General features: G+C 44.3%; 1 protein-coding gene across 4 annotated transcripts; it reads right to left on the bottom strand.

The window, feature by feature from the left end:
- Positions 1–12227: 12227 nt before the first annotated feature.
- TMEM74 (transmembrane protein 74) lies at positions 12228–14647 on the bottom strand. Of its 4 annotated transcripts, none has more exons than XM_068182937.1 (2): positions 14338–14647; positions 12228–13629 (listed from the first exon to the last, which is right to left on the bottom strand). In XM_068182937.1, the coding sequence occupies exon 2, from the start codon at positions 13416–13418 to the stop codon at positions 12468–12470; it is 951 nt and encodes a 316-aa protein (XP_068039038.1). In that variant the 5' UTR covers positions 13419–13629; positions 14338–14647; the 3' UTR covers positions 12228–12467. The 4 variants fall into 4 exon arrangements, with proteins under 4 accessions (XP_068039038.1, XP_068039031.1, XP_068039048.1 ...); XM_068182930.1 differs by having other exon boundaries at positions 12228–13581; XM_068182947.1 differs by having other exon boundaries at positions 12228–13581; positions 14367–14647.
- Positions 14648–16565: the final 1918 nt, after the last annotated feature.

Raw genomic sequence — 16565 nt, 5'->3', positions numbered from 1 at the left:
ATTCTGAAATACAGAAAATTCCGATTATTATTATAAAGACTTTTATTTTTACTGTGCAGGTGGTCAAACACTGCCAAATGCTTCCCAGAGAGGCTGTGGAGTCTCCTTTAATAAGATATTCAAAAGTGAACTGGATGAGCTATGGGCAATCTCCCACTGACTTTGCTTGAGCAGGGGCTGGACCAGATGAGCTCAGATATGTCCACCAGCCTTTGGTGGACATGATTCTGTGAAATGGCTTCTTCTCTAACAGCACTTTTTATGAAATTCTGAAAGCTGCCTGGAACACTGGGTGCCATCCAGTGATCAGCTCAAAGGAAACAGTCATTGGGACACGTTTCTGAACAAAAAAGTTTAAATTATAAGCAATATCTGTTTTGTCAAATTATCTATCTGTCAGCTTGAGAGATAAGATCAGACTATGCCTGCACTTCGCATATGTTTCTTTTGCTGCAGATCATCCAGCACTAAAGTTTCCTGAATACCCAAATCTGACTTTTAGATTATAATTTGAAACAGTTGGGACAAAAACATATGAATCTCAAACCTTTCTGCAGGGCATATAGACCATTTTCCTACTGCCAGCACTATAAAGATAAATTAGCTTCACTGCAGAAGAACAGAAGACATTCTGAAGGTTTTCTAGAGATTAGTTTAATTAGCTAATAAACAAATGGAATACACTTATTTCATTGAGATAGCAGAAATGCATTATCTCAAACAATAAACACAGCATTTGAATGCAACTCATGGCAGCAAAGAGACAGTGAGTAATACAAGAGAGATAAATTTAACAGGAGAGAAGGTGCTGAACAAGGAGGGGGTGAGGATACAAGCAGAGCTGGCAGAGCAGTGAGGACAATTGCTGTGATGATTAAGGACATAAGGACACAGAAGCAATTGCACTCCACTCAAGCTACTTTTGTCCAGACCTGGATGAAGCAGGCAGCAGACACTTCCAGCCCATGACCCACACAGCTGTGTGATGTGCTGAGAGGCACAGCACAGTGCTCAGGCCCTGTGCCCTCCTGCAGCAGCTCTGTGCTACCTGGGACAGCCTGCACAGCTCAAGCCCTGAGGAGCAAATTCCCAGGAGCATCTCAGTTGCTCCCCAAGGTGCTCATGAGTCTCTAACTAGTTCTGAAACTAGTTCTGAAACAAGATGAGAAAGGGAAATATATTGCAAAGTAAAGTAAATGGGTCATATCAAATGGAAATAAATGATAAAAATTATGCTAATAATCATCAAATAGACTGGGCCTACCATTGGTATATAAGGGGGCTGATGCACAAAGCAGAGAGGGACTGCAAGACTGGGAGAGGTGGGGTTGAAAGTATAAAAAGAGAAAAACAAGATCCCCTTTTGGTACATCACAAGATGGCTGGATTTGTTCAGTGGTTCATGAAGACTCTAAGGTTTTCAGGTGATTTGTGCCTTTAGGGAAACTTGAAGAATATAGAGTGTTCTGGAATAAAATGCAAAATCAACTTTTATTCTGAAAGACAACAGAATGATGTGAGAGAGAATTTAAGGTCGGTCCAAAGCAACTAAATTTTAAAAATTAACTGGAAACATAACTGGTCTTATACAGTGTAATGTAAAAAACTCCTGGCATCTATCTCTTCCATTAAAACAGACAAGAGATAGGAACCTTTGAAAACACTGGATGGAACTAGAGGACATATTTTATGAAAATGAGTAATTGCTTTCAAAATCAGGACTTTCTATTACTGCTGATAAATTGGCTTACTAGTATAAAGAATTAATAATCTGTAAGGGCTTGCCTTTGGATTTTGATTCTTTTTTTTTTTTATTCCCAGTCTTGATTAGCCTCCTATATTACAACAGCATCAATCAAGCTGACTACAGTCAATTCAATATGAATTGTGAAATCTATTTCCACAATAATTATTGACTGCAGCTATTAACTTTATGATATCCATATTCCTACCTGCTTGCTGACAAGACCTTCACCTCCCTTCCATTTTCTTCTTTTTACTTCCACATACTTTCCCTGACAAAAAAAAACCAACAAAACAAACCAAACAAACTTTTATTATTTTTCCCCCTTCTGTTCACTGAGGTAAAATAGTAAGAGGCACAGGTAACTGTATGGTAAACTACCTTATTTTGAAGAGGAACTAAACCAAACATTGTCCTATATAAATGACAGTAAACATCATGTGATCCTGTGTGGACGTAGAAATTAACCTAGGGCTCCCACAAGAGCTCAAGGTAAAGAAAGATGGTATTTTTGTGACAAACTCAACTCCTGTGGTGTTTGGAGACACACCTTCCAATGCAATGGTCCATCCTGTGTGTAAGTAAGTAGTGTAGTTATTTATGTAAGTTTACTGTTATGTATGCTGGAACCTTTAATGGAATGTGGGGTAGTTTCAGTGAAGGATTCTTAAATAGTGTACAAATTTTCCACATCTGTCCTCCATGGCCTGTATTCTAGTCTTCACATTGAAAAAAAGCCACTAAAACCAGCTCTGTATACTGTAGTTAAGACAATGATTTTAAACAATCGACTTGAGCTATTAGTGCTGTGCTGTGCAGCATCCCCAGGAGCTGTTTATCTCTCCAATTCACAACTACTTTCCTTTCATCTTGATCTGTGCAGGAGTAGTAACTTATTACTGGCCTCAAATTTTATCTCAGGCTACCTCAGCCACCCAGCTGAAATGCAGGCTTAATCCCATCTGAATTGAAGGGGAGGTATAAAAGAATTGCCTTTATTCCCATGCACTGGACACAGAACCGGATAATAAGTAGGGCAGTCAAAGAGGAGGAACCAGTTCTTTGCTGGGCCACAGAGCACACACACAGCATTCCCATAGACAGATGAGATTTGGGCTCTCAGATGACAACGTATCAATGAGATCTCCATGCATATTTAAATTATTATTTAAGACTCTCTATGAGAGCAAGTATTCCCTTTCCAAGGCTCACACGTGCACTCTTGGAGCTGCAGCAGTACCATGTGTCACCTGGACACTGCCCTCTGCCACCAAGCAGGAGTGGTTCTGTTTGCACACGTGGCTGCGTGAGGCTGACCAAGAACTGCGGAGCTGGCATCAAAGTAAAAAGCAAGAACAGCACAAGCAGAAATAATGTATGACCCTAAAGCACCCCAGACCTGAACACAAGTGGGAGATATCTGGATAGAGGAAGATAGACAGCTCTTTGAATCTAAGCACTAATTAAATACATGCATTTGTGGTGCTCCTAGAAAGGCTCTGTTTCCAGAAATCAGTGCAAAAATCTGTTCAGGTCAGTGTGCAGCATTCTTCTCCCCTTCTCAGACAGCTTAATTTTACCTAGAAACTTGCTGCCTGCATTATAGCTCCTCTGTATTTTTTCTGCAGATGATAAGGCATTGTCCAAAACTGACTTCATAACAGTAATAAGAGAGATGGATTGTCACTTTAGGTTACTCAGACAGTGGTTAAAGTTAATAAAGGTCCAGACTGCTTCTTTGTGCTACAAATGCTGTGCAACGGATTAGCCTGCTGGGGAGCACAATTGGAGGTGCTGGTTCCCCAATCACTCCTCAGACTCCAGATAGTGGCTAGAGCATTCATTTTCTCATAAAGACATCTGACATTTGCTTCTCTCCATACTTCTCTATCCCTGCTGGAAAGCTGCAAGCATAACCTCAGCAGTTAATTTTCTTCTCTCACACATCAGGACAAGAAATACCATTAGTGTGTGAATGATGTATGAGGTGTAGGGCTCCTGCAACCCTCCCTTTTTGTTCAGGGGTTGAACATGAGCTGTTCTTGCTCTCCTTCCCTCTCACAGTCCATCATGGATATAAAGCTTTGACCCTCACTCTCTGAATGCACTTCTCCTATGTACAACTGCTTCCCATCAGGGCCTGCAGAATTAGGCACAAGGCAGCAGCATATGAAAAATGATGCTTTTTTTGTAGACTGTGCAGAGCTGGAGGTCAAGCACACTATTAATAATTCTCTGACTTTTTAAAAGCTGTATTTCCTCCATTTGTTGGCAACATGATTTGAAAGGTCTGTACAAGGCACTTAAAACAGCAGCTGAACAGAGGCATTTCAGCATTGCACAATATTGATTTTTGCTTCTAACTCACCTCTTTGCTAAGACTGGTTTCAATATCCTGTGAAGTTTAAGTGAAGACATTTCCCATCTCAATATCTGTGCACTGTAATTTGATCCCACTCAAGCCCAGAGTATTTTCCTTAGCAACATGGCTTGGCTCAAAGAGCAAGACTCAACACAAAATCTCCACCTTGGACCACTGCTGCCCACACTGAAGAAAGGCTGAGTAGGGAACAAATGGAGGTGGGCAGGAGTGGGGATTGTAGTCACCAGGCTGTTCACTGAGCTCAGCTGTACAGAAAAAAATCCTCACAACATAAGGCTTTTACAACAGAGTATTTCTACCTCCAGGGAAGTGGTCCCAAGGAACAAGAAACTTCAGTAAATTCAAAGCACTGGTTAGTATGCTCCCACATAGCAGAAGTTTAAAGGGAAAAGACATTCAGGAAAATTTAGCAAATTCTTAACCAAAATTAAGGAAACAAAATACTATATGTGACATGTGAAAACGTGAAAGGAAAATAACAATTTGTAAACATGGATTTGGCTAACCACAACAATAACCTAAAATTTAAGACATTTCCCCATTGGGGAAATTAGAACATATAAATAATAATTTTCATTTATTTTGGGGGGTTAAGCAAGTGACATCCTCATAGAAGAGAAAAAAAAGGTCATGAGGAAGTGCTCTATATTTATACTAGAAAGAAGAAAATGACAAAGAAAGAAGAGGTTTTCTGCTTGGTGGGGAGTGAGACAGGACACAATTGAAAATGACATTGAGAAGGCTGAAGTGCTTCAACCTTTCTTTGCCTCATTAAAAATATCTAAAAGTATTCAGACTATCCACAGATTTCAGAACTTAAAAACTTAGGCTGGTAGAGAGCAGAAGAGGCTGCATAGATACATACTGCATCTGTAAATCGTGAGCTTTATAAAATTCACACCAGAGTTATCAGAGAATTGAGCAGCAATTTCACCACTGGGAGTAATCATCTTTGAGGACTGATGGAGTGTGACAGTTCCAGAAGACTGGAAAATGACCTCTCAAGAGCTTTTCCAGCCATGGCTACCATTCCTGTAAGGAGGGAAAAACAAAAGTAAGGCCGTTATCTATTGATTCCTTCTTTAGGAAGCCAAAGTGGCAAGCAATTATTTGGTATTGCCCCTATAGGAAGAGCAAGAAGTTTTGAGAACAAGGGGTCAGTCTGGATCAAATCAAAGGTCCATCTGCCACAAAATAGGCTCAGATAGTAGCCTGCAGCAGTTACAGCTTTATCTAAAACCAAGGGAAGGGCAAGCATACACCAGCACCTTCTCTCAGCTCTTAGCAATCAGAAGCTTAGGGACTTACAGAGCTAGACTTGGCATCCTTCTGTTAATAGCCCTCCATGACCTTTATAGCCCTCAAGAATTACTAATGAAGAGATCTCTAAAGTGCTGTCTTTATTACATGAAATCAGAATACATAGGAACTGAACAGTCACATACTTTCTACTGCTCTGCCTTTTAGTGAATATATTTTTGTTCTCAGCCTGGATATATTGTTATCACATATATATTCATTTCATGAGCAGCTAATCCTTGAGAAAAGCAATACCAAAATGTCAGGATAGCTACTTGATATTATTTACATTCAAGCACAGTTACTCTGGCTAGTTTGTCAGAAGCTGCTTCATGTTAGAGTTCAACCAAATTTATTTTAAGCTATAAAGAGACAAGACAATCCCATGTAGACGGATACACTGCAGTTAGAGAATAATGATTAAAGAACTTTATTTACATTTCTAGCTGATCAACATCTTTTAGATCCTTCTAATGGGAAGAATTGATTTTTTCCTCTGCAAAAGGGACTTAATCAATTTTGCTTCTGGAGATGTTTTATTCAACAATAGCTAAATTTCCCTGCATACACATCTGTCAAAACAGAAACAATCATTGGAAAAGAGAAGCTTTTTATGCTGATGTAAAGATATCTGTTTTATTCTTTCAACAGAAGCCTATTGATTTTTTTATGCCTTAAAAAAACCAAATACAAATCCCTTAAATGTGCAAAACCTTACCCAAATACCTCCAAATATTAGCAAATTTAGTTTGAGTTTTCAAGATTTTTTTAAAGATTATTTTGTACTTTAAATTAAATGCAAATGTCATCCTCCAGGAAAAAAATGTGATCCTTTTCAGATTAATTTATTCCAGTCTGTACTAATTTAGCCTTTTCTGCAGTGCTGGACTGGGACTTAAGAAGCCTTAGTTCTCCAGCTCTCCAGGTGGCTCTCTTTGCTATCTGCGTGCAGGAGACTTTTTGAGAACATTATGCTTCATGCTGGTCATTATCTCATTTCTTGATGCAGATGGAAGAACTTTCAGTGGTCTATGGGTAACACACTGGGTGCAGGTGAACAAAAACCACAGTTGTTAGGTTGTAATGCTCTCATTCAAAACAATGGCCAAATGGCCATGAGGTGCAGCTCAGTTAATGGCAATAGCTGAGTATCTTTTACCATATGCAACAGAACATGGGCCAATCTACACATAAATAAGCAGAGAACTCTTTACAAGTTTTTAATACAGCAAGTCTGCAGAAATACTTTAACAATGATTTTTTAAATTGAAAATCTAAATAAAATATGCATTAATTGTCTCAGCTTCTACCATGGGCACTGTGTTTACATTTAGACAAACAAATATTAAGCAAGCTCATTTCAAATAAGAGGTTCTTTTCTTGTTTGGTTTTATGCAAATTTATAATATCCACAATTTAATTTAAACTGATAAGAAAATCAGAGAAGTCTCACCTCCTTGCAGCCTATAGGACCCTTGACCTTGCCAGGACTCATAAATACAGGGGAAAAAAAACCCTGTGAATACAGAACATGACACCAAATCCTTCAAAATTTAAAATGGTAAGAAGAAATCTGTAAAAAGAGAAAAAATTAATTTGTGTGTTTACTTTCAGTTAGAGAGCCTCTCAGCTCTTTAAGCTGATGGATTGTCACATCTATAAATACATCTACTTTCTTAACCTCTTGCTAACCATCAGTTGCACACCATAGTCTGCATTTGGCATCAGTGCGGTCACTGCAGCCAATCTGGCCACTTCTGGGACATCTTTATTACTCCAGTAGCAGTAACAGCCTAAAACCTGAATGGTGAATTGGGGCCCTGTTGTACTCTCTTCTGTTGTAACAGGTAACATGAGTAGACAGTCCCTGCTCCAGCCTGGATCCACACCCACCACAGCACTCCCACCCACATGGTGATTCACAGACGGTGGCAGAGAAGGGTCTGATTCTGTCACACCAGAATGAAAAGTGATCTGACGAGGCATAACCTGTGTGGCATACCTTTGAATTGTGTTTGGGAGGGAGTACAGGTTGTCAAAGGTGCTTAAGGTGCTTAACTGGCATACACTGGAGATATGAGAGAAACAAAAAAAGCCAGGAGAAACTGTGGCTCCCTGGAGGTCCTGCTTTGCTGCTGGCCCCAGTCGCTGCTGGCCCCACACCAGCACCCTCTGATTGCTGCCCACTCTGACACAGCTCTTCTGGAGGGAGAGGTGAAGCTGACACTGAGGGGGCAACGCCCAGCCCACAGACCTCCAGGAACACCGCTCCTGCATCTCCCTGCATCGCCCATCACCTCCAGTGCTTTCTGGGAGCTGTATGCCCACCCATCCTCACCATGGCTGGTGCTGGGCCCAGCACTCTCTGCCCTCCTGCCCTAGCCATGGCCAAGCTGGGCCAAGGTGAGGATGTGACACTGAAGTGGTCATGCATGGGGTGATGGTGAGCAGGGGCTCAACACCCACCTCCTGACACAGCACCTCCCCAGCTGCCTGCTCACATAGCCATCGCTGCTCCCCCCCCACTTTTTCTCTTTTTTGTTTTGGTTATGTGGAGTTGGGTGGGACACGAGTGCAGCAGGCTTTGAAACTGCATTGCTTGGCACTTCTGTCTGGGAAGGACGAGCAGCAGGGACACGATGGAGGGGTGAGCTGGGGATGGGCTTGGTGCACTGGTACAGCTCAATCTAGCACCGCCTCTGCCAGGTGGCCCTGCTGCCTACATGGGCTCCACGCTGCTGAGGACTTGGGACAGCATCCATGGCATGGAGGGAAGAGCCAATCACTGGAATCAGCAAAGAGCAAAGAGGCCCACAATGACAGTGCTCAGCTTCACAGACTTTTATTTTTGACTCTGTACAGAACACGGCTACGATTGTAATAAGGCATCAAATGCACTACTGAACAGCTCTTGATGGACTGTGATGTTTCACCCCGTTGTGAGTCAGAGTCTTACAAAATTAAACCAGTTGTTTTCTTAGTCAGTAAACTCTATACTCATTGCAGACAGATTTTTAAAAGAATTACATAGACTAAAAAATTGTAAACACAAAAAACCCAGCAACAACCCAGTGTAGCTTCCTAGAAGAGCCTTGGGCTCCTGCCACGGGACCAGCTTCAGGCTGGCAGGAGCAGGCGAGGCTGGTGGGAGACATGCTGGGCACCCGCAGTGTGTGGGCTGGGACGGTGCAGTGACAGCCTCTGTTCTGATGAGCATCCCCAGCAGATGCCACGCAGCTCCCAATGTCCAGCCTCAGCCACAGCGGGTGACCGAGAAAAGGGAACTGAGAACACGGGCGAGCAGGGAGCTGTCGGAGCAGCAGGGAGCCGGACACTGGCAGCTGTCGCCTCCCTTCCCGCAGTTCAGGGAAGCATGGACAGCCCCAGTGGGACGGTAGAGGCCAGGGCTGGGCCCAGCCAGCTGACGTGTCGTGAGGTAGAAATCAGGAAAGTGTCATATCTGGCAGCTGGGGCTGGTCAGAAATAAACTGACTAAGGGCACAAATCCTGTTCTGTTTCCAGGGTACTTGGAAATCCATATTCAGAATCGGGATGTTTAAAGGACAGCTAAAACCCACTCAGTATATGCCAAAATTTAGTTCCCCAAAAAAGGAGAAAGCTCTCCAGTGAATCAAATGGAGACAACTTTATCCCAGGCAGTGAAAATACACCAACAATTCTTCTCCCATTCGTACCTTTAAAGCATTTAAATTTCGAGCAGGGGAAGTCAAATTGCGAGGGTGCATGAGGGGGCAATAAACATCCCTTGGCCTCGCCCTTTGGTACCCTCTCATGTGAGGTGAATGCTGTGAAGGCCTGTCCACTGGCCAGTGGGCTCATACATTCATTTCCACCATCAGCCACCAGACAGCAAGTGCTTTGGTTTCTGTCTGTGTTTGGTTTCACAGCACAAGAACCTGACAGTCCAGAGGTTTTATACTGCACCGCTAAATCACGTCATGCTGCAACTTCTAAAGTGATCAGAAAAATGTCCTGAGCGCTTTTATCTGCTAAATTCCTGTGCTCTGAAGGCCTTCCTTCACCTCTTTCATAGCACACACACTAAAATAAAGAAACTCTGTTAGTCCTGTTGTTTAAATTTTATTACTCCTCACACTTCTGCAGTGTACATTTAGATTATTAGGTTGACTAATGTTTCCTTAAAATGCTCAGGGAAAATTTCAGGGTTCATTAAAGTATTGCAGGTTCATGATCTGTGACAGGTATTTTACCAAGTGTCAGAAAACCTCTCACTTGACAATAACATACTGACAGTCAGGGAAGCGTTCCTTTTTCTAGTGCTAATAATCAGCATTAAGGCATGTCATGGTTCCTGCAAGAAATCTGTGATCCGTACTGCTTAAGCTGACATCTTTCTGCAATAATGGAATGTACTCCAATTTCATGCATATGTATAATTTAAAAAATAAAAATAATAGCTCTCAAAAGCACCAGCCTCAGTTTTAAAGCTTCTGTCACGTAGGTGAGAACACAGGGCCCAGGCAGGCAAAAGGGTTTTCATCCCCCAAGACAGCCGTTCCCCACCCTACACCACCTTGCTGACCCCAGGTCAGCAACATTAGCCCTCTTGCTTGGCATGGCTTTCCCTGGGAAGGCCAGCCCCTTCCCATCCTCATGATGAGGATCCTCAAGATGAGGATGAGGACAGGATGAGAGGAAGGGCTGTTCCCACCTCCCCACCTTGAGAAAAGTGTCAAGCTCTGCAGGCTGTGTCCACATACCTCACCTGCTGGCCAAGGTCAGCAAAAGAGGAACCTTCCTGCTCTGCATCCAGGTTCTCAAGCTAGTTCCTTCCTCACTTGTAGTGATCACAACAGGCTGAGGTAGCTTCCAGATATAAGACATTTAATGTATTTATCCTAGAGATTCAATTAGGGATCTCTGATGACACAGCCAGAAGAATGTAAGCTCTTCAAAGATGACTGGAGATGCTGGTCACTGCTGAGTTACTGCCTGTGAACACACTGTGTATCATGACATAAACTGGGAGAATCATTTACTAGGCAGTAGCTCCCTCTAATAAGGCAGCTCATTTAATTACACAATCTGCAGATGAAGCAGAGAACATGTGAAGCAGGATCTCTTTTGCAGGGCCAGCATTAAATCCCGAGTACCACACTATGGAACTTACTGACCAAAGGTGTGAATCTGGAGCAGGACAGCTCCTTGGGCCCTTGTCACAGGCATCCATGCCAGCAAGCACGAGGAACTGAACTAATTGAGTCAGACTTGGGTGCTGCACTTGTCTCCTGACAAAAACAGCCAGAGAAGCAGAAAAAGAACCAAGTGGCAAAAGAGTGTTTGGTCTCTCTGAGAGGAACCCGTGTTTCTGCCATCCACTTGTTATTTTGGACATCCCTCGTGCTGCCACATATTGTGTGCTGGGTAAAGGGAGCATAAAGGAAATCTCCTCCCACCTTCTCATGAGAACTCTTCTCCTGTGTGTCACAGTGGGAAAAGAAGTATTTTAAAAATAATGCATATTCCTGATATTTTAGAGTTAACTCACAACTGAGAAGGCTGTCATAGTGAAGCACATGTTTCTTGTAAGACTGCAGTCAGAATGACTGCACAGAGATCTTCATCCATGTTTGGCTCTTCATACATATAACAGACATACACTTATTAACAAGACATATATATATATATATATATATATATATATATATGTATTAACTATTGCTCAGTAAGAACTGACAGTGGGGCACAGAACAATTTTTGTTGATACTCCCAGCACTGCAAGAACACATCAATGTTCCCCAGAAACTGGCTGGTAATAAAGCAAATAGCATCAGTGGTACAGGTTTTTGGCTACAGTGCTACAGAACTGAGATTAATAACAACATGTACCCTTGACCATCCCCTATATTAAGTGAGTCTCTTGTCAGCCAGTAAACTGCCTGATACTTAACCTCTGTATTTCCTGATGATTTATCCTTTACAAATAAATTGGGTTTTATTGAACAAGTCTCAGAAAGCTCCTTCCTGACCTTTCCTTGCTGGTTATAAGAAGGTTGACAGTCTAGTGACATAAAACTGAAGTTTCAAAAAGGACTAACAAGATGCAGACAGCCTCAGTATAAGCAAAGCCCTGCACTGAGCTTAAATTTCTTCTGGCATATGTACTGAAGAAGTGTCCAGCCTCAGCATCCCCATGCTTTTTCAGTCTTTGGGTCTTTTGAGACTCCTCACAAGAGGTCTGTTAATTCATGTTATGGCAGTTTTCATACAAAGACATCTGTCCACCAGGAACTAAACTTCTTTTATATGGGTCACTATAGCTATCAGAAGTTAATGACTATCCATCATTGCTAATCTGAACTGAAATGGAGCCACTGACCTCAAGCTGAAAGAGCCTTTTGTCTCCTACCAGCACCATGAGCCATGTGGTTTCCTGCCCTGTGCCTCTTATTTTATATTTTAAATAATCATCACTAATTGTACAATTGTTTGAAAATATGTGAGGTTTGTGGCCAGCCATGACCAAGTGGTGTTCTTTCTTCCCATAGCTGTCACTTAACTGAAGAGAAGGGATCTGCTTAAAATTAAAGAATAAAAAAGCATCTCTTAATGAAATATTAGCCCTGCTATTTTATTATTGGTCCTGCTTCTTAATATTCTGTCAAATAGACTGTTAATAATCCTGCAGGCTTCAAATATTAACAGCTTCCAAAGTGTCAAGGTCTTTCTTGTTCTATATGGGAGTAATAAGAAAATTATATAGGCAAGACACCAATGGAATGTTTTATATTAGGATAAATGAGTATCTGAGGAACCTACTTATCACAAGTCTCTTTTTATTCAGTGGTTTTCATTATTTTATATCATTTGCATTTCATCTGGCACAGCTCCCCTTTACAACAAGTACGCGTATATTGCAAACATTTGATTATAGAGCTTAAGATAACACCATTCTTGTCAGACAAATAAACTGCATCAGCAGCTATCTTTAGCTGCATCTGCTTTCTTTAATGAAACATATTTTCCCGTAGAAATGCTGCCTTAAAAATCATGACCACACTAATTATCTATGGCAAGCACATCTTCCTCAACTAACGACAGCTCAAGCATATTATCATTTGCTCCAGACTTCATTCTAAAATTGAAAGATCCATACAGCTTGGCAGACTCCTTGGAGGATGCAAACCTACTCCTCCGGTACAGCTCCCCTTTCCACATGGACATCATCAGCAGGCTGGAGAGCACCACGCCCCCCAGGGTTAAGAGACACAGCCCAGCAATAACACAGCGGTCCAAGTGAGCACCGATCCTTGCGCTCTCATTCTCCAGCCTCTCCATCTCCCGGGCAGCCACAGTGTTGGGATCCACAGTCACATCTCTGGGTACCACATAGGAAATTATCACCAGTAAAATGCCACTAACCAGGAACAAAATGGCACTAATGAATCCATAGTCAACGGATTTCCCAGCTGCTGCCTCCGAGGCAGCATCGTCCTCCTCAGAGACCAGGGAAGGAGAATCATGCACCCATTCGGGTGGCAGCTCCCTGCAGGAATGCTGCTGCAGGGGGGCATCCTGGCCACCTGCAGGAGTGGGGGGACTTCTTGTATGCTCCAGATTTACATTTTCATCCACATAGGTGAACGATGTCTCGAGTTCCTGGGCACAGCAGCAGGCTTTTTTCTTCCCTCCATCCTCTTCCGTGGGCAAGCGCTCGGCTGGGTGGCAGGGCTGGGAGGTGCTGGAGGGTGCAGGGTGCTCCTGGGGCGAGGTGCCCAGGGAGGAGGGCTGGGGTCCCAGGGGGGGCTCAGCCACAGGGTTCCTCTGCAAGGGCTTGCAGTGCCGTTCACAGTGCAGGGCGGCCACAGCAGCAGCTGCTCTGGGGTCTACCTCACCCCCTTCACACTGCTGCTGCTCATAGGGATGGGGGGGCAGGTTCCAGCCAGTAGTGGTGCCCAAGGGCACCTGTCTGCTCTCCTCGGCCAGGTAGAGAAGCTCCATGCAAGCCATCGACCTCGTCCCCACGAGCCTCACCTCCTGGGCTACGGCATCCTTCAGCAAATGCTGCTCCTGACCTGCAGAAGCGGCTTCACAGTACTGGCGCTGCTGTATCCCAGAAATCTTCTTCACCACTTTTTCACCAACGTTTTGTTAGGGACATGGCTTGTGTCAGCTGTTAAATGATTAAACAAATCCTCTCTGACATTCATTTCTTTTCAGTCTGCAAATGAAATAGCAGAGGGGGAAAAACAACAACTACAAAACCGAACCCGACAACCTCACAACGATACATTAATAAACCAAAGGGAAGATAACGCAAATGTAATACATCAGCCCTCTTCTCAACTGTTTGAGGGGAGACGGCAAACATGATTGTTTTAACCACGCATTTAAAACTGCAATCCTCTTGCAGATCCAAAATCTATTAGGCAATCTAATCAACCTTTGACACCACTATCCAATTAAGGCAGTAAGTATGCACAGAGCACGGGATAACCAGAAAAACTGTAAAATGTCAGAGAAAAAGATATGTCTGTTCTTTTTAGAAGCATATAACTCCCATCCCCCCCTTCCAAATAAAGAATTTTACACTCAGATTCACAGACTAATTAGAAAGAAACACGCAAAGCCCACGTAGCTCAATAATCCAGGATCTGTATTCTCCGGTGGAAATCTGATAATCCTATGGGAAAAGCAGTGCTTTCCTACACAAGATCTACCATCCATCTAAGAGCTTTTGGAATGAAATTATGCCTCAAAGGCTGATGACTCAAAGACGGATATTACTTCTCATCTGCAATTAATTCGTTATTACCCCTTTCGCCTGGGCCCCATCCCCCTCGAGGCCGCCCGGTGTCACGGGGCGAAGCCTGCAGCCCGACAAATGTGTTACATGCGAAGGAAACACATGTGCGTCTATAGCACATACGTGATCGCTCACAGCCGCTGCTCACTCACGCTCTTCTCGGGACCTCAGCGAGAACCGGCCGCGCTGGGAAAAGCAATTCCCGCCGGCGCCGGGAGCAGCTGGATCCACCCGCCACCGAGTGACCCGAGCGATACCGAGGTGAGCGGCGCGCACACACGCACAGGCACACACGCATCCCCGGCAGGCAGGAGCACGCCGCCTCCTCCTGCTGCTGCTCCTCCTCCCGCTGCTCCTCCTCCTGCCCGCGGGGCTCTCACCTGCCCGGCACGGCGCCGGCCCCGCACGCACGCACGGACACACGGACACACGGACACACTCACCTTCCTCCCGGCCGCCTCCGCCTCCGGCCGCGCCCCAGCCCGCGCTGCTCCCAGCGACCCCGGGCGGCCCAGCCCGGCCCGGCCCGGCCCGGCCCGGCCCAGCCCAGCCGGGCAGTGCCGGGGCGGGCGGGCTCCGCTCGGCACGCCGGGAGCTGTAGTCCGCGGGCGGCGGCGCTGCTGCGGCAGCGCCCGGAGCCGCGCCCGCCCCGCGGCCCCCGGGGGCTCGGCCGCTGCCTGCGGGTCCCGCTGCCGGGGCTGCAGTCACCGGACTGTCCCCTCCGAGTGCCGGGTCCTGGCGCGGGGCCGAGAGGAGCGTCCCCGCAGCCTTATGCGTGCGTCTAGCTCAGTCATCACCCGGAGTTGTTTTCCATAGTCTTGGGAGCTCACGACTTACTCCAGGGAAAGATAAAATCAGATTCTCAAATGATCCGAGAACTGCTGGAGCTGAGACGTCAAGGGACATACTCTCTGTGCAAGACTTACTGGAAAATCTCAGGAGCTCACCCGTGTTGGCAGATTGTCCGTGCTCTTCCTCTGGCCGGCATAAACTACTATTAAAAAAAAGACTGTTGCCAAAAAATACATAATAAATGAATGACCATTTCATTTTCAGTATGAACCTTCACTGAGTTTTCCTGCCAGTGCTTTTCCTTTGCCAGTGTTAGTGATAAACTAGAATATGAAAATAAAGTATGGAGTAGTCTGAGCTGAAGGTTCATCAGAGCTGAATACTGTGCTGTTGTGGAAAGACTGGGCTCTGGGGAGACAAAAAGCAAGCATGGGCAGAGGGACCTTTGCCATGGAGCTGAAATGAGGGTGCACACAGGAATTAGAAGTGAGTAGCACCTGCCTGCATGGCTGTTGGGCAGGAAAGCAGAGGCTCAAGATGAACAGTGAGCTGGGGAAACCAGAAGAGACAAACACAGACTGTCTGAAGGAGTTGGCCTAACATCAGAGAACAAGGTGATTCTCTGTAAGGACTCTTTGCCAGTTCTGAAGCAATGCATTAGGCAATCACATCAGTTTTAAAGACATATCCCACTGAGACCCAAAACACCCAGCACAGAAGGTTCAAATCTTAGTGGGAATAACTCCCATGACTGTCAAAATTACTCGCCAGGAAGTGGCAACAGTAGGGCACTCAGAGTGCCCATCACGCATATTGCTCAGTGCTCTGGGGTGCTTTGGATGTCATTTCAAAGCAGCTCCAGGCAGTGTTTCCATTAGCAAAGTGCAGTTTCAATGCATTGAATAGTGTATTATTCACCCTTTGATGAAAAATTGTAAGGAGAAAATTATGGAGTTGGGAAAATGGTGCAGGCTGTCCTTGGAGCTTTTTAATAACAGTGCCCTCTTTGAGATAAATATAAAGGAGCAAATAAAACATAATAAAAGAAACAAAAAAGCCTATCTGTAAATTGTTCAAGTAGTTTCAAGTAAAAGTAAAGACAGAAACAAACTCTCTTTAAGTCTATTGTACATTTCCATTTGGGAATTAGCAGGATAGGAACATTCAGATATTAGGCACTGACACTGCAAGCTGTACCTGCCCCATCTGACAGACAAATCTTAATTAAATGACTGACAGGAAAAAGTGTGGTGCTCAACCCTGGCAATGCAGCCTGGAAGAATGTGAACACCTTTCCTGGGACCTGGCACAGCCTACCAAGTCCTTGGGTGGGTATTGTCTTTCTGACAGCTGATACAAAGGCAGGAAATTGTCTGCACACAACAAATGGTTATGTTGTGATTCCTTCAAAACCCAAGAGCTACAGCATGTACTCTTGAGCACTTACTAGAGCCTTAGTTACTTGTTATTTAACCATTCAAAAACATCTTGCTGCTCTGCCGCCCACACTCCTCCCCATTTTGTGCCAGTGTGTGTTGGGCAAGTGTATTAATTTGTTG

This window comes from Anomalospiza imberbis, chromosome 1 (genome assembly GCF_031753505.1).
Source record: "Anomalospiza imberbis isolate Cuckoo-Finch-1a 21T00152 chromosome 1, ASM3175350v1, whole genome shotgun sequence".
Taxonomy (NCBI): Eukaryota; Metazoa; Chordata; class Aves; order Passeriformes; family Viduidae; genus Anomalospiza; species Anomalospiza imberbis.
This window is presented reverse-complemented; position numbering and strand designations above follow the sequence as displayed.